We start from the raw sequence: 21,797 nt of genomic DNA, 5'->3' as shown, positions 1-21,797 counted from the left end.
TCTGCCCGTGTCTACGTCGGCTCCACGCAATGGAGAGTTCAGACACCCCACTACAATCTTCCACAACACAGAGTCAACGACCAGTATCACCTTCTACCTTGGAAGCTAGTCGGAGTCTGGTGCGTTTGACGTGCACCTTGCCGTCCTCCCTGTGGCCATGTGCTGACTACCTACCTCTCACCCTGGGTCTAGGAGGAGTCTCGGCTGCGAGCCAAAGCCGCCCAGCAGGAAGCCGACAAGCAATCCGCCAGCGCGTTGTCATCGTCAACCCCCCCAACATCTGCCGCACAGTCCGCTGAAGCTTCCAGCCGGAAACGACCATACGCGTCAATCTCACGAGCCAACATCCCAACAACGAGCCGCAATGCCCGCGCCGCGCAGTCAAAGCAGGGGCCTGGTGGAGGCGAAAGCCTACGGCCCATCTCGCGAAAGTTCAGCAAATATGTCGATTACAACTTCAGCGCCATGACCGACACAAAGGGCGGGTTCTTGAGTACAGAGGATGACCCCTGGAACAAGTGCATGTCTACGGGAGAGGGACCCGGCAGGGCGTCCTCGGGAGAGCAAAAACCAGCGCACATGACACAAGCCGAGTGGGAGAGGATGCAGCTCCTCAAGAAGTTGGAGCGCAACAAGTCCGGACCCTTCGCGCCAGCCCTCAGCGTCCTGGACGACGAGAAAACTCAAAAGCGATGTCGAGAATGCGGCACCATCGAAATTGACTTTGTGTGGGAAGAAGTATTTCACTGTGCCGTGTGCAACAGATGCAAAGAGAAATACCCAGAGAAGTACAGCTTGCTCACCAAGACGGAGTGCAAAGAGGATTACCTGTTGACGGATCGTAAGTCCACACAAGAAGGCTTGTCGATTGTAAAGTACACCGCTGACAAGGACCAACAGCCGAGCTCAAAGACCCTGAGCTACTACCTCACCTCTCAAAGCCAAATCCACACAAGTCGCACTGGCATGACATGATGCTCTTCTTGAGGTACCAGGTCGAAGACTACGCCTTCAACCACAAGTGGGGATCACCCGAGGCATTGGATGCCGAGTTTGAGAGGCGAGAGGCCGACAAGAAGAGACGCAAGGAGGCCAAGTTCAAGGAGAAGCTGCTGGACTTAAAGCGCAAGACAAGGACAGAAGCTTTCCGGCGCAACAATGCCAAAGCAGCAGCCAGCGGCAACAAGGCGACCAAATTTGGCGATACTATTGGAGGCAGCGGGAAACATGTGCACGAATGGGGCCGCACCGTCGAGAATGCGGATGGAATGACAGTAAAGACATGCTTGACATGTAACATGGAGGTCGAGGAGCTGGAGTTGTGAGAAGCACGAGATAAGGAAATACCTAATTAAACCATGAACGCTGGACGCCATTAGATAGAATCCCATACACAGCAGATGCGGACAGGTATCGTGAAATGCGAGACCCCAGGCTGCCTGGCGCCGTCAGCGACCCCTGAACCTCGCTCGGGTCGACCTCTTCACCTTGCCCCACGCGTCACGTCTCAGGTTTTGATTGGACAACGCGACGGCAAGATGTGGGTCTTCCAAGCTCAGGTCCCGCCTCTCTCCACGCCTTGTCGCTCTCGGCCAACATCACCAAGCACCTGGCACCCAAAAAGCGCCCAAGCAAAAGGCAATCAGCAGCAAGACTGGCTTGTCGCATTACCGCGCAGCTGCAGCAGCACTGCTCAGGTCTCTCAGCCCAGAAAATTTATTCTGGTGCTGCGCTGCAACACGCTTTCTCAACTGAACACGACGTTATCGAGTGTGTCCCCGTGTCTCTTCTCGAAAACCTCTGGGGTGTGTTTCTGCTTGTTTGGCAGCTTTTCGTCAAGTGCTTCTATTTTTTGCGGTAACTAATTCAACCTTGGAGCTTAGGAGCATCCATACGCACCAGAGCATTCCAGGTTCCATCCTGTTGTTCTGGTCGTCCCCCCTCTGATTCGACCCACGCCGTCTCTGGATTTGGTGTGGTTTCTAAGGCTCGGCGCTCCGCAATCCGCAATCCCACCATCATATCACAACCAACACCCCCTTGGGCCGTCGATGGCCAGCTGACCCGAAGCTTATAATCCGCGACTCTCAACCCTCGCCCTCGGCCGACTGCTATGGGCATGAATGGTGGTGGCGCGCTGGGCGACACAGGAAGCATAATGGCGAATAATGCGAACCAACCACCAACCACTGAATACACCCTCCAAGGTCTGTCCCTCGTCGCGGATTTACTACAACCCATAACACCTCTCGGTTAGATCACTTTTGCTAACGGTCATGCTCCTGTTGCAGGTGTTATGCGCTTTCTCCAGACAGAATGGCACCGCCACGAACGCGACCGCAATGCCTGGGAGATCGAGCGGCAGGAGATGAAAAGCAGGATAGCCAACCTGGAGGGGCAGGCCCGGCGAGCTGATGCGACTCAGAAGGCCTTGAAGAAATATGTCGCCATCCTTGAGAAGAAGGTCAAGGAACAAGCCGCCCAGCTGAAATCTGGCAAGGCTCCCGAGCCCGAATCCACGAAACTCGACCGTGCGGCCCTTCTCCAGGAAAAGCTGCGTCGTGAGTGCCTTTCCTTCTCTGGCTACCCATGGGCTTTGTGATTAACACAAACACACCCCTTGATACAGCATCTTTAGAGCACCCTAGTGGTCAGCCTCCGGAGCATGGTGCCCTCGAGGCCAGCCTCGCCGATGAAGAGGCGTCGCGGAACGAGCTCAAGACTTTCCTCGACCAATGCCAGGCCGAATTTACATATCTGATGATTACCCCGGCGAACCCCCCGCCGCCGCGAGAATCTCCCCCTTTGCCTGTGATGGAAGATCTGAGAGAAGGGGATGGCTTCCAGCCACCTCTTGATCCGTCTTACCAACAAGGTCTCCGGCATCAACAGCAACAGCAGCAACCACCGCAGCAGCCACACCAACAGAATCATGCCCGTGATTTCCTCGCTTCACAGTCTCGCCCCGCACCCAACCAGGCAACCCCGTCGTCTGCCGCAGGAAATTATGCTGTCAAGCCTCTTGATGCCCAGTCTGCGCCCATGTCAAGGACCTCGAACACCGAGCATTCCCGAGCCGGCTTTTCCAACGCAAGTGACTGGCCAGGTCAGGTTCCAGTGCATGGACGGTCGACGGCGGAGCAAGGGTCCGAATCAGCCATCTCACAGAAGCATGCCGGCAAACCTGAGGGAAAGGGAGACGTTGATGAGAAGCGGTCCACGGCTGAGTCTGACAGCTGGGATTTCAACGAAGCCAACTTTCCCGATGCCAATGCCCCCGCCCACCCATCGCAGGTTTCGTCTACCCGCCCAGATACCGACGTATTCCCGACAGCCGACAACATTCCCAAGTCCCCAAACAGAATGTCTCTGGCACATAGGCGGAAGAGCTCGGGCTCGGGGGCCCGCAGAAAGAGCTCGGAGCACGAGTTGTCGCTCCACGGGACAAGCGCAAAGGCCGAGAGTGCCAGCTTCAAGCTGAAATTTGGACTTCGCGGTCATCTTGATACCGTCCGCACCGTTATCTTCTCCGGAGGAGGCAGTCCCGGGGAGCCAGAGATCTGCACGGCAGGTGACGACGGAACGATCAAGCGCTTCCACCTGCCCGATCGGCATCCAGGATCTATGGCCGCAGGAAATTCGGACCTTGACGTCGTTGCCGATTTCACCCACCGCGGCCACACAGGTGCCGTCCTGGCACTGACCGCTTGGTCACCGTCGCCAAACTTCTCAACTGGCGGCCGTGCTCAGGGCGATGGCTGGATCTTCTCGGGAGGCCAGGATGCAACGGTCCGCGTCTGGGAGCGAGGACGTGTCGATCCCAAGGCGACTCTGGAAGGACACACGGACGCCGTTTGGGCTCTCTGTGTCCTTCCGACCAACCTCGGTACCATTTTTGGCCCGACTAGTTCGTACGGCCCTCCCGATCGCATCCTGCTCGTGTCTGGAGCTGCAGATGGTACCGTCAAGGTTTGGGCTGTGAGCGCACCTCCACAGCTCAGCTCTCCTCAGCCTGCTGGTGGACGCCGTCCCCAGGGCGGCCGCGTTAGGGGCAACTCCATGAGCTCCGGCTCCGGCTTCCCCAGCACGCCCCAACCTACCACCGCCTCCAACTCGCCATTCCATCACACTTTGATCCACACCATCTCACGTGCCAACTCCAAGGCGAGCCCGACATGTATCACCCCGCTTAGTCCCAACGGCGAGACCTTCGTGGTTAGCTATTCCGATGCCACTATCATTGTCTACGACACTCGCACTGGCGAGGAGATCGGGAGCATGGCAAGCCTCGAGACATATGACGGCACCTTTGCGACAAGCGTAAACGCCATTGTTGCCACGACCGTGGGCCTGGATCAGCAGCCACACCAAGGTTTGAGCGAGGAGGATACGGCCGGTGGCGGGCCAACTGGCGGTGGACGTGCAATGGCCGGATCGGGTGTCGAAGGTGTCATCATCTCGGGCCACGAAGACTGCTATGTGCGGTTCTTCGACGCTAACAGCGGTAAGTTTTTCATCCCCTTGCATCGTTCAGGTCCTCAACGCAGTAAAGCTAATTCGACTGTCTAGGTCAATGCACATACAACATGGTGGCTCATCCGGCATCCATATCCAGCCTATCGCTCAGTCCAGACGGCCGGGAACTTGTAAGCGCTGGGCATGACGCCTCGCTGCGGTTCTGGTCCCTCGAGAAGCGCACTTGCATTCAGGAGATCACGAGCCACCGCGTGATGCGTGGAGAGGGCATCTGCACGGTCGTCTGGAGCCAGGATGGTCGCTGGGTTGTCAGCGGTGGCGGCGATGGTGTAGTGAAGGTGTTTGCCCGCTAGGTACCGCAACCACCACCCGACCACGGGAAGGATGAGCATGTGGCGGCGCTGTTGGATCGTGCCACACCAGCTCCGCGGAGAGGTGGCCTCACGTTCGCGTTGGCTGAGAAGGCGGGGTGCCCCAATGGAGAGCCAATAAGCCCCGTCCTTGAACCCATTTGTTTTGGTAATTTGGGATGATCCTGTGCGAGGGCGGTCGTTCCTGCTGCCTTGCAGCGTGGTCCCTTGGGCGGCGTCATCACATGTGGCGTCGCAAGGGATCAGCATAATGGGGTGGCTAGGGCATATCCAGAAGGGGGCCGCTTTAAATGAGATGACTAATCGCGCTTTTCTTATGTGCGGGATGGTTTGTACGATTGATGGGAGTATTGTGTATACACTTAGCAATGCTGGCCGGTCTTCTGGGGTAGGTAGTTTCGGCGGCGTGTGTTCTAGGTCGGGGATCCTACGGACCAGAGGGGAGGAGTTCGTACTAATCTCACTGAAAGTTACCTACCCAGTGTCCAATGGTGGCCGTTGAGTTCTCTGGCCGTCCCAGTGCCAAGACTGCCTCTCATGCTTGCTTTGATCAGCGATGCGTGGTACCAACAATGTTTACTGACTGGTGTGGATTAAATGGTGGGTAATGGTATGCGGTTAAGCAATGGCAACGGAACATGAAGAATTCCTGGCCCTGGCCAAGCAGTATCACTACAAGATTGAGCGTATCTATAAGATCATGGTAACGTTTCCTTGGACCTGTTAACCACATGCCATGCGCCGCGAATTTGTCCTCCTCCCCGCCGGAGACATGTCAACAACGGGATTGATGTCCCGACCGCGGTGTTCGGAGGACTGCTATCTGTCAAGATCCCCCCTTTCGGCACAAGATTCTTCACCATCACACGAGCTTTTCCATGTAGGGTCGATCATATCCACAAAAACAGACTTGGTTGGAAATGCCGCATATAGGAGCATCGAATACCAACCATGGAGGTTGATCCACTGCCCAGCCCCCATCATCAAGGCTACAGCATCCTTCGCTGCACACCTGATGTAGTACTACCCTCCGGCAGTCAGGATGCGCCGCTTGGGTCTGGAAATTCCCGGTCCTGATAGGTCGCTCCGTGGACTGAATGTGGGCATCTGGATAAACTGCCGAGACTAGGACGCGGGATATGCAATAAGCCGCAGCGACGTCTTAGTGTCCAACGGGTGGTCACAAAGGAGCTTCCTCTTTCTCAACACGGCGGCAGTCTATCTCAGAACTTCATCTATAACAGTAACACTCTAGATGGCGCACGGCAGCGAGCACCACTTCTCAAACGGGCAAGTGGAATAAAGGGACGGGGATATCCACCCGTCGGGTACCCATATCTGGGCCATCTCACCATCGCGAGCCCTAGAGAGCCGTTGTTGCGAGAACGGCTTCCGACCCGTGTAACCGCCGAACGACATCGTGCTGGCGGTGCCAAGGATGATGATGGATCGAAGGATTGGAGAGGTGTTGCCCCAACTGGACCCCATTGATGGGAAAAGTACAAAATTTCATCCTCCCGGGCTTCTCGATCCAGTCCGAGGGTGAGACCGAGATAATATGCATACATAGCCTCGAGGCTCGTGCTCTTAGGATGAACTATCGCCATATGGTTGATATTGCTCCGGCGGACGGGACTCGGAAAGGAGGCAGATAATAATTAGCCAGCATTGGTTTGGCATCTCCTCTCGAGCGTCGTAGGAAGCGGTTGAGAAGAAGTAGGATAAAATGTCGTGGGCTCCTTTCGATTTGTCATTGAATCCCCAGTTTCTGTCTTCTGCTCTGACTCTGGCCTAGTCCCCCAAACCCATCCCGATCAGATCGGTCAACACCATGGTGGCACTTACAAGTCTCACACTCACAGCCGCCCTTGCGGCGGTTGGTCTTGCCTCGGTGTTGCCCACCAAGATTGGCACCACAGGTCTCGATAATGGTTACAGCGAGAGCTCCGGTAGCGGGCGGGCGACCCTCAAGCAAGTGCGGCGTCCCGGCTACCGCTTCAATGGCGCCCGGGCCATCTACAAGACGTATCTCAAGTACGGCGTCCCTGCGCCAGACTACCTGCTCCAGGCGGTGGCCAACACGGATGCTCTGGCTGCTGCCGCGGCAGCGAAGCGGGACTCGGGCAGTGCAGCAGCAATTCCCATCAACCCCCGATACGACATCGCCTATGTGACTCCAGTCACCATCGGTACACCGCCGCAAACACTGTACCTCGACCTTGACACGGGGTCCTCGGACCTGTGGGTATTCTCCAGCCACACTCTGGCCTCGCAGGTCCGAGGCCAAAGGATCTACTCACCCGAGAAGTCCAGCACATCCAAGCTGCTCCATGGGCACACGTGGAGTATCCGATACGGTGACGGGTCGGGGTCTTTGGGAAACGTCTACACAGACAACTTCACCGTGGGTGGCGTGACAGTGCCCAACCAGGCTGTCCAGTGCGCTGAGCAGGTGTCAACCAGCTTCACGCGGGAGTCTGAGATCCATGGCCTGGTCGGGCTCGGCTTCAGCTCCTTGAACACTGTCAGTCCCAATGGCCAGTTGACCTTCTTTGACAATGTCAAGCCGAACCTGGACAGCCCTGTGTTCACGGCTGATCTGAAGTGGAAGAAAGGTGAGTCAGAACTGTTGACGGTGCCAGCCTCCTCCTTCGTGTCCACAAGAGTGACGGGGTGCTGACATGAACATTCCGGGACAGAGGGCACCTATGACTTTGGATTCATCGACAAGGCTAAGTACACGGGCGAGATCACGTACCTTCCGGTTGAGAGCAACCCGGGGTACTGGACCTTCACGTCGTCGGGCTACGCAGTTGGGGACGACAATTTCATCCCGGCCTCGATCGTAGGTATCGCCGACACGGGCACCTCGCTGACGTACTTGCCGGGGTCGGTTGTCGCGGCCTACTACCGGCAGGTCGAGGGTGCCGTCGACAGCTGGTACTACGGCGGGTATGTGTTCCCGTGCAGCTCCAAGCTTCCATCCTTCACGTTCGGCGTCGGGGGGGCCAACATCACCATCCCTTCGTCGTACATTAACTATGCGGCAATCACGGAGGGTTCGCCGGTATGCTTTGGTGGGCTTCAGAGCAGTGACTGGCTGGGGGTCAACATCTGGGGCGATGTGGCGCTCAAAGCAGCGTTCGTTGTCTTCGATGGCTCCAATCCGCCTAAAATTGGATGGGCCCGCAAGCCCCTGGAGCAGTAAAGGAGGTATCTCGACCGATATATGACCAGAGCATTGGAGAAGAGTGCCCGGAGTGGCCGAAACCTACCCACAACTGCCGATGGAATCGTGTTGTGCCTGTACATGGATAGGTGACGGTTTAAGATGACGTCGAGGAGGGTGAAGGTGTCCACAATGATATATGATTCTCGATTTACACCCACGTCTTCCTGAAATAAGGCAGTCTCTACGTCGGACGGTTAACCGGGATGTGCTCTAGATGTTAGGGCAATCTGAGTCTTTCTTCCTGTCTCGAGTAATGAATGGCCGAGCATGGCCGAGGAGGTGAGCGAAAAGGGTCATAATTAGCAGCATTAATTACGTCCTAGACTATTGGTTTTGAGCCCGGGACTCGCCTTCATAAAAAAATTAATAAAAACTAAAAAAAGGCCGTTTCGGGGATATGTCGATTCATGCCTACACACCCTTCGTGTATTGAGATAATATCTCACTCGTCGTTCATTCAGGTGCTTGGGTGAGTGAAGTCCGAAACCGCCAGTGACGTCTCTTTGCCAGCGAAACTTCCCTTGTCTTCTATTTGGAGAAGGAGCCCAAAAAGCTCATGCTTTTAGTGCTGGATGCATTCATACCTGAACAAGATTCCCGTCATCTGGAAGTAGAGATGACCAGGACGTAGGCTTGATGTCAGCCAACTAGTTCCATCCATCGGGTGCCTTCCATCAGCGCCGGCTTAGTATGGGTCATCACATCGATCACAACATCAGAGGTCATTTCATCCCATCTGTGGCTCCTTCCCCCGCTGTCCACGATGACCAACATCCACTTCCACCATTGGATAGGAACAGTGAGGTCAGATACTCCTATCATTCATAATATCCATAAACCACATTGCCAACCTTCGGGGGCTGTGCGCCATCCATATCCACCAACGGTACCCATTCGACCAACCTGCTCTCCTCGGCTTGAGTCTGCACGTCTGAGAAGACACCACCTGTCCACATTCATCATGGATGTGTGTTCCTAGGATTGGATGTCCCTGAACTGAACCGATGTTGACCCGACACCTCCCCTTGTTGGTTGACAGCAGAGAAAGCTAGCGTGTCGAGCGAGGACTCGATATCATCCCTGCCCATGATGACTGGTGACGTCAAAAAGCAACCAAGCCCCCGGGCCTCAGGGAGCCTACATGTTGTACCGGATATCGAATTGGCCGCGGTGGAAGGAGACTACGAAGGAAAACCGACCACCGAATAACTGAAAGTCCTGCGCCGCGTCCCGGGCACCATCCCCCTGATCGCCTACCTCATTTGTATCGTCGAGTTTTGTGAACGTGCCTCCTACTATGGCGTACAACCTTTGATCAGCAACTCGTCAATCGACCGCTCCCTGACGGAGGTAACGGTTGGGGTGCCCCGCCAAAGGGTTCTCAATAGACCGCCGGTGCACTGGGCATGGGCACGGTTGCCGCCAACGCGGTAACGCAGTCATTCAGCATGCTCGCCTACTCTCTTCCCCTTCTTTTTGGCTGGATGGCTGATGCAAAAACTGGCCGCTTCAGGCTTATTTGCTGGGGCGTTGCCGTCTTTGGTGCTGCTCACGTTTTGATGATCTCGGCGGGATCGAAGGACCTCCTCGAGAACGGAACAGCCAAGGTCCCCTTTTTTATCTCTGTGTATATCTTGGCCATTGGTGCTGGTAAGTACACTCTGCTCTCTTTGTGATCCGAGCCTGCGTGGCGGTATCTGTGTCTATGACTCTACTAATATTAGCCCTTTCTTCGCAGCCATGTTCAAGCCGAATGTTTCTCCTCTCTTGCTTGACCAGGTGACAACGACTGTGCCCAGAGTGGTTACTCTTGTGACGGGGGAAAGGGTTATCCAAGACCCCGAGGCGACGACGGAACGGGTGATGCTTTGGTTCTATCTCATGATCAACATTGGTGGCTTCATGGGAGTTGCGACGGCATACGCGAAGTACGTCGGAGTAAGTCCCAGAAACACAACACAAAACCCGGTTGCAGCAGAAGAAACCAACACTTTGAAGTGGTGGTTGGCGTTCGTTATTCCCCTCATTCTGTACCTCCCGCCACCTCTGCTACTCTGGTTCCTACACAAACGCCTTATCCTCCACCCGCCTGGAGGCAGCGACTTGCCCAACGTCTTCAGGATCCTCGGCATATGCCTCCGTCGTGGCGGAATCAAGAGGATCGGGAGGCCAGGTTTCTGGAACCTCGCCAAATCCTCCCACATCGCTGCCGCGGGCCTTCAGGATACGTTCAAGACACGATGGGACGACGACTTTGTCGAGGACGTTCGCAGGACTTTCCAAGCAACAGGTATCTTTTGCTTCTTCCCAATCCAGTATCTCAACGACAACTGTATCGGCGCAGCGGCCAGCTTCCTCTCAACCATGCTCGAAACGAATGGTGTGCCCAATGATGTAATCTCGAACTTCAACGCGCTCAGCATCATCACCTTCGCATCGGTTTTGAACCATGGCCTGTACCCTTTGTTAAGAAAGCTGAACATCCATTACGGGCCGATTGCACGCATCACGACTGGTCTCACCCTATCGACTCTCGGCGGAGTTGGCTATACTCTGCTGAACCACTTCGCGTACCAGCAGTCCCCGTGCGGGAAGTATGGCTCGAGCGACTGCATGGTTGGTACGGGGGTTGCCCCCATCAGTATCTGGTGGATGGCGTTGCCATTCGCCATCGGTGGAATCTCTGAGCTGTTTGTCAATGTTCCAGCATACGGAATCGCCTACTCCCGTGCCCCTACAAATATGAGAGGTCTGGCGTCAGCACTCAACCTCCTCAACACGGCCATTGCTTACGCCATTGGCCTTGCTTGCTCGTCCGTCATCACGGATCCTTACCTCACATGGGATTTTGGTGGTCCCGCTGTCGCCGGTGGCATCTTGACAGTCGTCTTCTACTTAGCCTTCCGGCATATCGACAAGGAAGAGTACGTCCTCAGCAACAAGAGCAATGACTCAGACGACCGACTGGAAATGAAGGGCTCCAAAGTGTAGTCGGTGATAATCGCTCAGCAAAAGCATGAACAAGTCAGTTCCCATCACAGACATCGCGGACATGATGGGTAACCCCAAGATAGATGAAAGGATGTGATCCAGAGTTGGATGTACAGGGGTTAAGAGGTTTCTGAACGTCGTGATGGCGTCGGAAAGTGGTGTACGAAGCAATAATTATTGTCCCATTATTAATCAAATCGTGATCGTTCTTCGGGGTTTCTCTGAGAGCATGACCTGCCGATGCACTGACCTGCATCTGACCAGCGTTGACATCAAGCTCCAATGTAGCACAGAACCAAACTGAGTCAGCATGTGGACGAAGACAGGTCGGGTTGATGTGGAGTTGCCAAGGAACAGGAATACTTAAAGAGGGCTGGGTTAGAAAATTTTATCGTTGACTCGAACGCGGCTCAACCAAAAACACTGCGATCTCAAAAGCCACGCAGTATCGCACAAAATGTCAGAATCACAAAACTTTTCTTCTTCACGTCTCGAGCATGCCCGAGATCGCAACGAAAAAAAGATGGAGGCCGGTCAGACTTCCATCGACACCCACCCCGCCTGAGCGCCCGAAGGCAAGACCTCAGGAAAGTCGGGGTCCAGATCATCGCCACTCTCTATACAGCCACGGCTCAAGGCCAGCGACCGCCACCTTTTCAGGCAGAGCGAGAGTAAAAAAAGGACCTCACTGTTGGGCGCCGAGGATATCGTTCATCAACCCGGGTGGGATCTGTGGCTCCTTTAGGGAGTACAGAAGGAGACAATACCTATAGAAATGATTCTCTGAAGTATTGTCGCTTGAGGAAGAAAAGAAGAAAAGGAGAGACCAAAATGCGGGAGGAAACCGGCGTTTATATAGACAAGTGCAGATGGTCCGTGCACCCTTGCAGTCAAGTGCACGGACCCACTTTATGACCCCACTTTTCCTCTCGCGTCGCGCTGGGTTCCACACAAACAAGGTGCAAATCTTTCTGCCGCATTTCACCGCCAAAATTTCTCACGGTCCGATGCTTTGTGCTTCAGATTTCGACTTTTCAACAAAATTCTTGTTTGGTGATCCGGGCACAAGCAGACTCTTGTTCGACCCTTTTCCCTTGGTTTGAACCAATTTAAGAATGTCATAATGAGCATGCTTCTCAGTTTGCCATTTTCCTCTCGGCTCCTCCAGTTTCGGCAGGACAACATCAAGGCCACATCATCAACGCCAATCGCATTGGAGGAGGCCGGACCGGTCTGGCGCTCGACATGCGTGTGGCTGGGCCGGTGAGAAGAGCCTTCGGGAACAAGACCATTATACGCCATGGGAAAGGACAGAAAGAAGGAAAACAAACGGGAAGTACCCTGAATGATCTTCAGGGAAGCATGCTGGACAGCTCGAGTCCGCGGCAAGGCGACCCAGTCACAGCCGGGCATGGAGACACAACACGGCCGTTGGAATGTCCGAAAGCCTTGAGAGTCGTGCGGGCGATGAAGGAATGGCCGGGTGGTTGGAGATGGCGCTGGTGTCCAAAGGCAAACACTTCACTGAGATCAGATATCAATCCGGCCGTTCGTGATTAGACGAATCTGGCTACATTACGGGCTTGGGCATTTGTCCAAGCTGTCGGCCTCCTCGCCGCGAGTGGTCCTGACGGCAGAATTCTGTCTCGGAGCAAAGTGCCAGGCCCATCGCAGTGCCATTACTCGCTCATTGATACAGGTCTTCTTGTTCAATCCACCATCTCACTCCCGGGGTGACCATCGCGTCAAGCTTGTCAAGATCACGGCTCTTGGCTGCGGCTCGCGCATGAGTGCTGCTGATAATGTGTCCGCCAACACTGCGGCCTTCAACCAACTCAATCCGCTTCCCCCAGTCCTTGACCCCACCAACCTTTTCCAGGCCATCACCATGCAGCAAATTCTGTAAGTATTGAGATTGTTCATGGGATCCGCCCCATTCATCTCCTAGCCGCGGCGTCACACGTAACCATGCCCGTCGGAAGAATGGATCCAGTGCATCCCTCATTGGGGTTGACTCTGGTCCTGTTCTGGTCACCGAGGCCGCGGAGCTTGGCGGATTGTAGTACTTTGGGTTGAAGATTCGGATAAGCGTGTCATACCCGACAAGGAAGACCTGATCCGGATGTTCGGCGCCCTTCGAGTCATCTCCTCCACGGTAATACCTATCAGCATCTAAGGCGGCACTCTTTTCGTGAAAATAGGGCACCGTTGTGAGCCCAATGTCAACGCTGAGCCCTTCCTTGCCCTCCCTTGCTTCGTGTGTAGTTGAGGCCTCACTGGTGCTCGAGTTGCCTTGGATCCCGACACTTGATAAAACATCTCCTGCGAACGCCCACATCATTGCCAACCTCTTGTCGAATGCTGCGGGCTTGACGCCTTTGTCAGCGTTGTTGACAGACAAGAGGAGTAACAACCGCATAGCACTCAGGTCTTGGTCATGCTTGCGTGATAGGTCGAGGAGGGCACTTGTAGCCATGGAAAGGTGCGCCCGCGTCGGGGGGTTGAAGGATGAGTCGAGAACAACAATGGTTCGAGGGGCTTTGGTGGGAGGGAAAAGGGCCGGTTCGACATGGTGGCTGCCCAGACAATGCCGTGACGGGACTGCGGTGCATATGACCTGGAACTTGGAGTTGGACTGCTGGAAGGATGAAAGTGCGCGTGAGAAGAAGTCTACCACGCCACGAGCAGGCGTGGGGAGCTGACGAGGCATGGTTGGCAACAGGTATGACGGTCAAGCCTCGCACCAAGCCCTCGATGAGATTAGGAATGCCGCACGATCACAAAAGCTACCTGTCCAGGTAGTCGTGAGATGAAGAGTAGGTTTTGTCATGACCCAGACCTGATCTGACACGTGGGGTTACCTCAGGTAGTTTCCTGAAGTTGAGGGAGATTATGTCATCAATATTTGGTCATCGGGACTGGCTTCGGGCAAGCCCCACCCAGCACCATGGCGAGCCCGTCATGGAGGGTACGATAGGTACGTAGTGAGTCAGGTCATGGTGCGACTGGCATGGAATTTACTGTACTTGGTAGGTAGATTGTCAACTTCCAGTACCTCCCCAACCTCGGTCGCCAGCTCCATACCCCATCAAATGAAGAGAATGGCTGACCCAAGACCAACGCCATGCAAGACCAGAAAGTGCCCGGGGTATCATACCAAATTCCATCCGAGGGCCAACATTTATTATCTGAACGCTGAGTTTGCAAAGCCCAGCCCTTCTGTCCAGCCGGGCTGTTTTCCACCATCACAGTGAGTTGAACATTTCCTCAGCGGATCACCGGCTCACGGAAACCATCCCCATTATTGGGGCCAGAAATAGGATGCCGCTGGAAGGCTTCCAGCAAATCCTGGAGAGAATCCGTCTGCGGTCTTCTGGAGGCCAGGGAGTGCGCATGTTCTGTGTCGGTTTCCGCCCTCGAGCTCCGGTCGTACTCACGCGCAATGCCTGCCAGAGACTGGTCGTCGAGGGCGTAGATTTTGATGCCGCGGATGTGTGTGTCTTTGCCGTTCTGGTGATTCTCCTTAACATGCATCTGAACAATCCAGCAACAGAGCGAGTTGCCGTCTGCACCTCCCCCGCTACCCGCAATCGGCACATCCTGCCAGCCAACTGGGTTGGCAAGGGGAATCTCGGCAAACTGGATGAGATCGTGGTGGCCAGTTCCAGCGTAGAACACCACATGGGTTGGCGTGTAAGACTCGTCCTGGTTGTAGTCGACATAGAAGCGGATCGCTCGAATTTCCACGCGACGCAAGAAGTGAATCGTGAGGACATGAGGCTGTTGGCCATCGGATCTATCGTGGATTGTAAGCATGGCCGTGTCAGAAACAGTGAAGCATGACTTACTGCCAGTATTTGTCAAGGTCGTCGCTCAACAGCTCGGCGACCCCGTTCCCAGGCCTGTAGCTGCTGACGCTGAAATGGGCAAGATTGTTGATCTCTTTCAGGCCCATGGCCGCCGGATTGAACAGCTGCTCCTCATCCTCGTCCTCTGATCCAAGGTAGTCATCCTCACCCTCTTCAACATCGCCCACATCCTCCGTCATAGGGTCGGCGAGTAATTCGTCGTCGTCAACGGCCTCCATCAGTTCCTCGTCACTCTCGTCAGCCGTCGAGTAAGAAGGATGGTCAAGGCGACGTAGCCCCTCGCCCTGAGTGAAAGAGTCGTTTGGCCCAGTCGCTGGAAACCGAAGACGGAAGTTAGTCAAGGCGATGATCTCGTCTAGATCGTAGGTACCGAGTCGAAGGCCCTCCATGATGGCGTCCGCGTTCTCTTTCTTAAAGGCAATAGGATCCCGCTTTCGAGGGGCACGAGGAACATTCATGTCTTTTCCCAGATCCAACACCCCCAAGGGCCGGCGTGGAAGTGTTCTCACAACACTCATTGCGGGATACACACGAGAGTGGCAGTGGAGAAATAACAATATGGCACACGGAAGATGAGAAAGGCCAGAGAAGGCGAGGAGGTGAAACAGAAAACAAAAATGAGATGCCGAAAACAAGGGAAAAGTAAACAGGGAGCCCGTGGCACGATGAAACTGTCAACCAGTTGAGTGCTTTAGAAGGAATATCAAGGCAGGTGAGGAACTGGGAAGGAAAGGGCATATGGACTGCAACTCGAATCTGCTGCTTGGCCGCCTGTAAAGTGCTCCACTTGTGAAGCAGGTGGAAAACATAACGCCAGACCTCGGGGCCAAAACTGGTGAACCCGTTGGGGGTTAAATTCAGTGTCGAAGACTTACACCTAGGCATCAGGGAGCAGAGTCGCCGTCTCTGATGTCAGCAACTGATGTCCAATGGATGAGGACCATTTAGTCGGATCGGGTTGCAACACCTCGCTGGCGAAAGTGTTCGACGCCTCAGTTTCCCAGGATGCCGCTTTGGCAAAGCAGGTCGTTGCCAGAGACCAAGGCACTTTACCTCCCTGAGCCCGGATATCAGCAAAAACTTATTCTGTAAGTGGGAAGCTAGCAGGTCAGATACCTACCCCAGGGAGATCCGGTTGAATGGTTGGACACAAGATGCATATAGTTTCTTCCAACAACACGCAGAATGGATCGTGGTGCTGGGATGCGTGGGAAGTCGATGTATCGGGTGCTGCGTATCGGTACGGTATCGGTATTATTCGCCGTGCAGTCCTGAGGTTTTGCACACCGCCTTCTAGAAGAAGTTAGCTTCTTCGGGCCAGACAGCCCACCCTTCTTGCTTCATGTGATCTCGTGCCTCAGTCGCGTTGACAGAGATACGATACGCGTGAAGGCGGCCCATCAACCGGGTGTTGGTCCATATTCCTCAACCACCTTTCAACCCGGACCTTGGAATCACCGTGAAATCAGCATTGAGGTGTTTCCCCTGTCACAACGGTCTCTGACAACATGCCGCAGGACTCCGGTATGACTCCCCTTCTCTCCCCTCGCTTGGAATCTCGTCTTGTCTTGGGAATCTTGCTAATTTGACGCTTGTTTGTGTACAGACCCGGATACCATCCGCATTCTGGTGTCGACGGACAATCATGTTGGGTTCGAGGAGCGCGACCCCATCCGCAAGGATGACAGTTGGCGAACATTTGATGAAGTCATGCAGCTTGCCCGAACCCGAGACGTCGACATGGTCTTGCTGGCTGGCGACTTGTTCCACGACAACAGGCCATCGCGCAAGGCCATGTACCAGGTCATGCGATCACTCCGACAAAATTGCCTCGGAATGAAGCCTTGCGAGCTTGAGTTTCTGAGCGACCCCGCGGAGGTGTTCGAGGGAGCCTTTGCCCACGTGAACTACGAGGATCCCGACATCAACATCTCCATACCCGTCTTTTCCATCCACGGAAATCACGATGACCCGAGCGGCGACGGCCACTACTGCTCACTCGATTTACTTCAGGTGGCGGGCCTCGTCAACTACTTCGGCCGTGTCCCCGAGGCCGATAACATCCACGTGAAGCCCATTTTGTTGCAGAAGGGCAAGACCAAGCTTGCGCTGTATGGAATAAGCAATGTCCGAGACGAACGAATCCATCGGACTTTTAGGGACAACAAGGTCCGATTCTATCGGCCAAGCCAGCAGAAGGCCGACTTTTTCAACTTGTTGGCGCTCCACCAGAATCATTATGCGCACACGGCTACCAGTTATCTGCCCGAGAATATGCTCCCAGACTTTCTGGATCTCGTCATCTGGGGTCACGAACATGAGTGTTTAATTGACCCCCAGCGAAACCCAGAAACAGGATTCCACGTCATGCAGCCAGGCTCGTCCGTGGCAACGTCTCTCGTACCTGGGGAAGCCGTCACGAAACATGTTGCCATCCTCAGTATCACTGGGAAGACCTTTGAGGTAGAGAAAATCCCTCTGAAAACAGTTCGGCCGTTTGTTACAAGAGAAATCACGTTGGCCAACGACAAGCGATTCAGGGGGTTGGAGAAGAAGCAGGACAACCGCCAGGACATCACAAAGAGGCTCATGGTGATTGTGGAGGAGATGATCCAAGAGGCCAACGAAAAGTGGCGTGCTCTCCATGGTGGGACTGACGTGAACGAGAGCGAGGATCCGCCCCTGCCGTTGATCCGGTTGAAGGTGGAATACACCGCCCCAGAGGGTACGAAATATGAGGTTGAAAACCCCCAACGCTTCTCGAACCGGTTCGCCGGTAAAGTGGCAAACCAGAACGACGTAGTTTTCTTCTACCGGAAGAAGTCGGCGCCGGCGAGTAAGTTCCCTCTCCGATGTGTGTGAAGCCGAGCCAAAACGCGCGTACTGACCACCACGCAGGGAAAACCAAGGGACCTACAGAGCTCCCGGCCGGCGTCGCAGAGGCTCTCGAGTTGTCCGATGCCTTAAAAGTCGACACCCTCGTGCAGGAGTTCTTTGCCCAACAGTCGCTTAAAATCTTACCCCAAGCGCCTTTCGGGGATGCTGTCCAACAGTTCGTTAGCAAAGACGACAAGCACGCAGTGGAGCTGTTTGTTATGGACTCGCTCTCCACCCAGGTCAAGGGTCTGCTACAACTGGACGATGAGAAGATCAACGAGGGTCTTGATGCGCACATTGAAGATTTCCGGAAAGTAATGGAGAAGAGCTTCGTTTCCGGCCAGCAGAAGCATGCCCAGCGGAAGCGGCGGATCAAGGAAAAGCCCGAAGGCTGGGATTCCGACTTGGACGGTCACTGGATTGCACAGCCACAAGCAATCGAAGAAGTCCCAGCGTCCCCAGTGCCCGGGCCAAGTGGTAGCCGCAGTGTTGATGAAGAGATGTTGTCAATTGACGAGCCAGTCGCTCAAACCGCCTCCAAACGCGCGGCAACAACATCACGAGCCGCCAGGAGCACGGCCGTCACGAGGAAGGCAGCGCCCGCAGCAAAAAAGGCTGCCCCGCCAAAGAAAACCGCGACGCGTGGCCGCAAAAAGGCTGACCCGTTCCATGGAAGTGAGGATGAAGATGTCATTATGGAGGATGACGAAATGGATCCTGAACCCCCTACCAGGGTGCCATCGACCCGAGCAACACGCTCAAGCACTGCACCCAAGACCCGGCAGACCACGCTCAACTTCTCACAGAAGCCCAAGCCATCGCAGAAAGCCATTGAGATCAGTGATGATGAGATATCGGATGATGATGCATTTGAATCGATGCCGGCCACACGCAGTAGGCGCCGGTGAAAAAGGGTTGTGGGAACTTTGCAGCGCCTTGTGGCTTCGGAATCACGAGATTTTACCAAGATAGCTTTGCAGTCCAACTACGCCACAGAGACTTTATTTTTCCCCAGCTGTTTTCTTTCTGCCCGTGTGAAATGTTCTTGTGCCGAGATCGACAGCTTCTTCCATCGCTGAACTGCTGTGGCCCACCTCAGGTTACGGGTTTGATGAAAGTGGCGAGCCCCGTTACAGCGCGTGTTGGTTTGCACAACTTTCCATCACCTTGGACATCGCGGTCCTCTTTCCGTCCAACAGAACCCAATTTCTTCCTCTGTCGATCCAGAGTTCAACTCTCTTGAGCGGCCACTATTTGCTTTTCATCCCTGCTTGGTATTCTACAGTGTCCGTACCTGACTCATCGTCGGTTGAGTGCCACACGTCCTGAACAGAGTCACGTGATCAGGCGTCGCGGAATCTGAACTTGCCTCGACCCTGCCAGCCAGACAGCCAGCGCCAACATTCCAACCACCATCACCAAAACCCTGCCGTACAAGACCTCGATCAGCAATGGCGTCGAATATTCCAGGCGAGACTTCCGAGCAGGCGACTGCTTCGGCAAAGGCCCCGAACGGCGTGCTACCGACAAATGAAACCACCGAAGCACCTGCGATCATGCCAGAACCCTCAATCCCAGAGCCCAGGATGCCGACGCGAAAAGATGCGTCGCTTAGGGAATTCCTGAACAAGATGGACGAATATGCTCCGATCGTACGTGGATTCCGCCTACATCATGCTTCAAGCCGGCACACATGCTGACCTTGGTTAATCGCGAGCAGATTCCCGATGCCGTCACAAACTACTACATGACACGCGCTGGTCTGCCTCCGCCCCCCCAGACGGATCAGCGCCTCGCTCGGCTCCTCGCGCTGGCGACTCAAAAGTTCATTGCCGACATTGCCGCCGACGCATACCAGTACAGTCGCATCCGCGCCAGCAATACCAATGCGAACAATCCGATGGGCAACCTTGGTGCCGCCGCAGGTTTCCCCATCCCCGGTCAGCCCGCAAACCAACCCGGAGGCAAGGATCAAGGCCGGGGAGGTCCTTTAGGAATTCAGCGCCCTGGCTATGGCGGAGGTGGTCAGGGTGGCAGCCAGAACCGCACCGTGCTCACCATGGAAGACTTGGGCATGGCCGTGGGCGAGTACGGCGTCAACGTCAAGCGGAGCGAATTCTATCGCTGAGGCGAACCTTGGGGATTGGCTTCTTGTTACGCTTTGAGGAGCCACAACAGGAGCAGTGAGTGATTGGCGTTTACGGAGTTGGGTTCACATGTTGTCTGTCAGTCTTTCTTATGGGTCACTCTTCCGGGTGTCAAGGGATCTTGGAACGTGCTTTCGCCTTTGCTCCCATATTCGGCGTTGCGGGCGGTGATGGGTTTGGCATTAATTCGGTGGAGAGACAGAGATCAATCGAACTAGTTCTTCGGGAAGTGCCACAAAGTATTTGAGTCCGCGGGAGACCGGGTTTTTGTGCCCCATCTCAGTGTTCCCTAGTAGATATCTGCGCTCTTCTTCGACGTCTTTCATTCGTACATCCCGTACTGAACGTTGGGAAGTTATCCTTGCTGTTAACCTAGAGGTTACTCGAAGTCTGAGTAGCAAGGCGCTGCCGGCTTACAAAGCACCGGTCTTCTGAGGGTTGGAAGCGAGAATCTCAATCGAGGGCAGCCGCAACAGTTGGCCAGCGTCTTCTGGTGGACTCTCCTCCGCCTCCTAGCAACAGCCCGATGCCGAACTCAAGAGATCGTGTACCACGGTCGTTCAAATCATCTACGGTTTGTTCCAAATGAATGGCTTCCTTGTCCTGATAAATCCCAGTTTTGTCAGTCGTTGTCCAGGTTTGCTGAGAAAACGGAACGGCATCGCGTACGGAGAAAATTCCCCAAGTTTGTGGCCAACCATTTCCTCCGTGATGGTCACCTCGTGATAGACCTTCCCATTATGTATCTGGAACTTGAGTCCAACAAAATTGGGCAAGATCGTCGCCGACCTTGCTTGTGTCCGGATGGGCGCGACCTTCTTTCCAGGTTCAGGTCGCACAATGGGAAGACTGGCGAAGTTCAGGAAGTCGAAGGTTAGTTGGGTGATGAGCGAATAAACAGTTCCCGGATGAGGTGGGAGGAGAGTCACGAGTCCAAGGAGGGTCCTTACGGAACAATGTGAGGGCCTTGGTCAAATCCAGTCAGCGTCAATGGTCGTAATAATGTTCAAAAGGATTCATGAGAGGAGGGTCGGAGGCTTGGGCGAAAGCGGCAATGCATCGAAGGGATGCAGATACTTGAGGTAGACAGGGACGAACCTTTCCAGACCGATCGCTTGAGCAAGCATCGTGTTGGCTGCATGATTGTTGCGTCTCTCAATACCCTTTGGGATTCAGAAGGGGTTTGATGTCGACTGCAAACAATCTGCAGGCGGGTTTGATGGATGGGGTGGAACCATGGATAGCGCCCAGAAAAAAATGTGGGTCTTATCGTGGCCACTGGCATCTTATCGTTCCTGTGGGGCCCTCCAGAGCCAATTCGTCTGTGGCATTTTCGGTGTACAAATTCGGCCCACCAATGAGGTTGACGTAACGTCATACGACGAAGCACGTATTTCGACAATGCCATCCGTGAGTTTACCCTTGCAGACCGATACTGAAAATGTTATTTATTTATTTATTTCTCCTACTCCGCCATGCCCTTGGTCAGGACTCGTCGGTCCTTCTTCGGCTAGTATACAGGAAAACCGCGCTCGTAGGCCGGGTGAAAAACCTGTAACCCTCCTTTAGAACCACAGATATAGGAATCTAAAAAGCTACAAAGAAAAGGAAAAGAGTGGCTAGGCCAGTGCCGGCCTGGGGGCCCTCTGTGGCCCCCTGGCCAGTGCTAGCCCGGATCCTCCCCAAAGCCTAGGTCTAGCTTTACAGCTAGCCTATATTCTGGGAGCCTCCCCGACTGTAGAAGCCAGTTCACCACCCCCTTTGCAAGCCTCTGGGCTCTGGCGCCCCTGCCACGCAGAACGTAGTAGAGGTCCAGGCGGGTCCGAATCGCCCG

The 21,797-nt window shown here is 54.7% G+C and overlaps 12 protein-coding genes across 12 annotated transcripts; 9 read left to right on the top strand and 3 right to left on the bottom strand.

Annotated features, from left to right (window-relative positions):
- Nucleotides 1-29: 29 nt before the first annotated feature.
- Nucleotides 30-1,325, top strand: VTJ04DRAFT_8444 (uncharacterized protein; the record flags this gene model as incomplete). The annotated part of the gene is made up of 3 exons (XM_069366882.1): nt 30-119; nt 193-841; nt 901-1,325. The coding sequence occupies 3 exons, from the start codon at nt 30-32 to the stop codon at nt 1,323-1,325; spliced, it is 1,164 nt and encodes a 387-aa protein (XP_069215266.1).
- Nucleotides 1,326-1,400: 75 nt separating this feature from the next.
- VTJ04DRAFT_8443 (uncharacterized protein) lies at nt 1,401-2,063 on the top strand (the record flags this gene model as incomplete). The annotated part of the gene is made up of 2 exons (XM_069366881.1): nt 1,401-1,805; nt 1,884-2,063. 2 exons carry the CDS (start codon nt 1,401-1,403, stop codon nt 2,061-2,063), a joined length of 585 nt encoding a protein of 194 aa, XP_069215265.1.
- Nucleotides 2,064-2,158: 95 nt separating this feature from the next.
- On the top strand, nt 2,159-4,829 carry VTJ04DRAFT_8442 (uncharacterized protein; the record flags this gene model as incomplete). The annotated part of the gene is made up of 4 exons (XM_069366880.1): nt 2,159-2,207; nt 2,292-2,561; nt 2,630-4,504; nt 4,570-4,829. 4 exons carry the CDS (start codon nt 2,159-2,161, stop codon nt 4,827-4,829), a joined length of 2,454 nt encoding a protein of 817 aa, XP_069215264.1.
- Nucleotides 4,830-6,678: 1,849 nt separating this feature from the next.
- On the top strand, nt 6,679-8,055 carry VTJ04DRAFT_8441 (uncharacterized protein; the record flags this gene model as incomplete). The annotated part of the gene is made up of 2 exons (XM_069366879.1): nt 6,679-7,462; nt 7,547-8,055. 2 exons carry the CDS (start codon nt 6,679-6,681, stop codon nt 8,053-8,055), a joined length of 1,293 nt encoding a protein of 430 aa, XP_069215263.1.
- A 1,430-nt stretch (nt 8,056-9,485) lies between these two features.
- VTJ04DRAFT_8440 (uncharacterized protein) lies at nt 9,486-11,070 on the top strand (the record flags this gene model as incomplete). Its single annotated transcript, XM_069366878.1, has 3 exons — nt 9,486-9,729; nt 9,818-10,017; nt 10,078-11,070. The coding sequence occupies 3 exons, from the start codon at nt 9,486-9,488 to the stop codon at nt 11,068-11,070; spliced, it is 1,437 nt and encodes a 478-aa protein (XP_069215262.1).
- Nucleotides 11,071-11,567: 497 nt separating this feature from the next.
- Nucleotides 11,568-11,843, top strand: VTJ04DRAFT_8439 (uncharacterized protein; the record flags this gene model as incomplete). Its single annotated transcript, XM_069366876.1, has 1 exon — nt 11,568-11,843. One exon carries the CDS (start codon nt 11,568-11,570, stop codon nt 11,841-11,843), a length of 276 nt encoding a protein of 91 aa, XP_069215261.1.
- A 914-nt stretch (nt 11,844-12,757) lies between these two features.
- Nucleotides 12,758-13,780, bottom strand: VTJ04DRAFT_8438 (uncharacterized protein; the record flags this gene model as incomplete). The annotated part of the gene is made up of 1 exon (XM_069366875.1): nt 12,758-13,780. The coding sequence occupies one exon, from the start codon at nt 13,778-13,780 to the stop codon at nt 12,758-12,760; it is 1,023 nt and encodes a 340-aa protein (XP_069215260.1).
- A 557-nt stretch (nt 13,781-14,337) lies between these two features.
- On the bottom strand, nt 14,338-15,824 carry VTJ04DRAFT_8437 (uncharacterized protein; the record flags this gene model as incomplete). The annotated part of the gene is made up of 3 exons (XM_069366874.1): nt 14,338-14,866; nt 14,919-15,252; nt 15,815-15,824. The coding sequence occupies 3 exons, from the start codon at nt 15,822-15,824 to the stop codon at nt 14,338-14,340; spliced, it is 873 nt and encodes a 290-aa protein (XP_069215259.1).
- A 623-nt stretch (nt 15,825-16,447) lies between these two features.
- Nucleotides 16,448-18,724, top strand: VTJ04DRAFT_8436 (uncharacterized protein; the record flags this gene model as incomplete). The annotated part of the gene is made up of 3 exons (XM_069366873.1): nt 16,448-16,463; nt 16,546-17,775; nt 17,838-18,724. 3 exons carry the CDS (start codon nt 16,448-16,450, stop codon nt 18,722-18,724), a joined length of 2,133 nt encoding a protein of 710 aa, XP_069215258.1.
- Nucleotides 18,725-19,267: 543 nt separating this feature from the next.
- VTJ04DRAFT_8435 (uncharacterized protein) lies at nt 19,268-19,944 on the top strand (the record flags this gene model as incomplete). Its single annotated transcript, XM_069366872.1, has 2 exons — nt 19,268-19,468; nt 19,537-19,944. The coding sequence occupies 2 exons, from the start codon at nt 19,268-19,270 to the stop codon at nt 19,942-19,944; spliced, it is 609 nt and encodes a 202-aa protein (XP_069215257.1).
- Nucleotides 19,945-20,054: 110 nt separating this feature from the next.
- VTJ04DRAFT_8434 (uncharacterized protein) lies at nt 20,055-20,339 on the top strand (the record flags this gene model as incomplete). The annotated part of the gene is made up of 2 exons (XM_069366871.1): nt 20,055-20,202; nt 20,260-20,339. The coding sequence occupies 2 exons, from the start codon at nt 20,055-20,057 to the stop codon at nt 20,337-20,339; spliced, it is 228 nt and encodes a 75-aa protein (XP_069215256.1).
- A 77-nt stretch (nt 20,340-20,416) lies between these two features.
- Nucleotides 20,417-21,104, bottom strand: VTJ04DRAFT_8433 (uncharacterized protein; the record flags this gene model as incomplete). The annotated part of the gene is made up of 4 exons (XM_069366870.1): nt 20,417-20,566; nt 20,662-20,812; nt 20,914-20,929; nt 21,062-21,104. The coding sequence occupies 4 exons, from the start codon at nt 21,102-21,104 to the stop codon at nt 20,417-20,419; spliced, it is 360 nt and encodes a 119-aa protein (XP_069215255.1).
- Between the last annotated feature and the right edge of the window lie 693 nt (nt 21,105-21,797).

The sequence above is a fragment of the Mycothermus thermophilus genome, assembly GCF_041956435.1.
Source record: "Mycothermus thermophilus strain CBS 625.91 unplaced genomic scaffold VTJ04scaffold_6, whole genome shotgun sequence".
In the NCBI taxonomy this organism is placed as follows: domain Eukaryota; kingdom Fungi; phylum Ascomycota; class Sordariomycetes; order Sordariales; family Chaetomiaceae; genus Mycothermus; species Mycothermus thermophilus.
The sequence above is the reverse complement of the archived record's forward strand: the minus strand, read 5'-3'. Positions and strand labels throughout refer to the sequence as shown.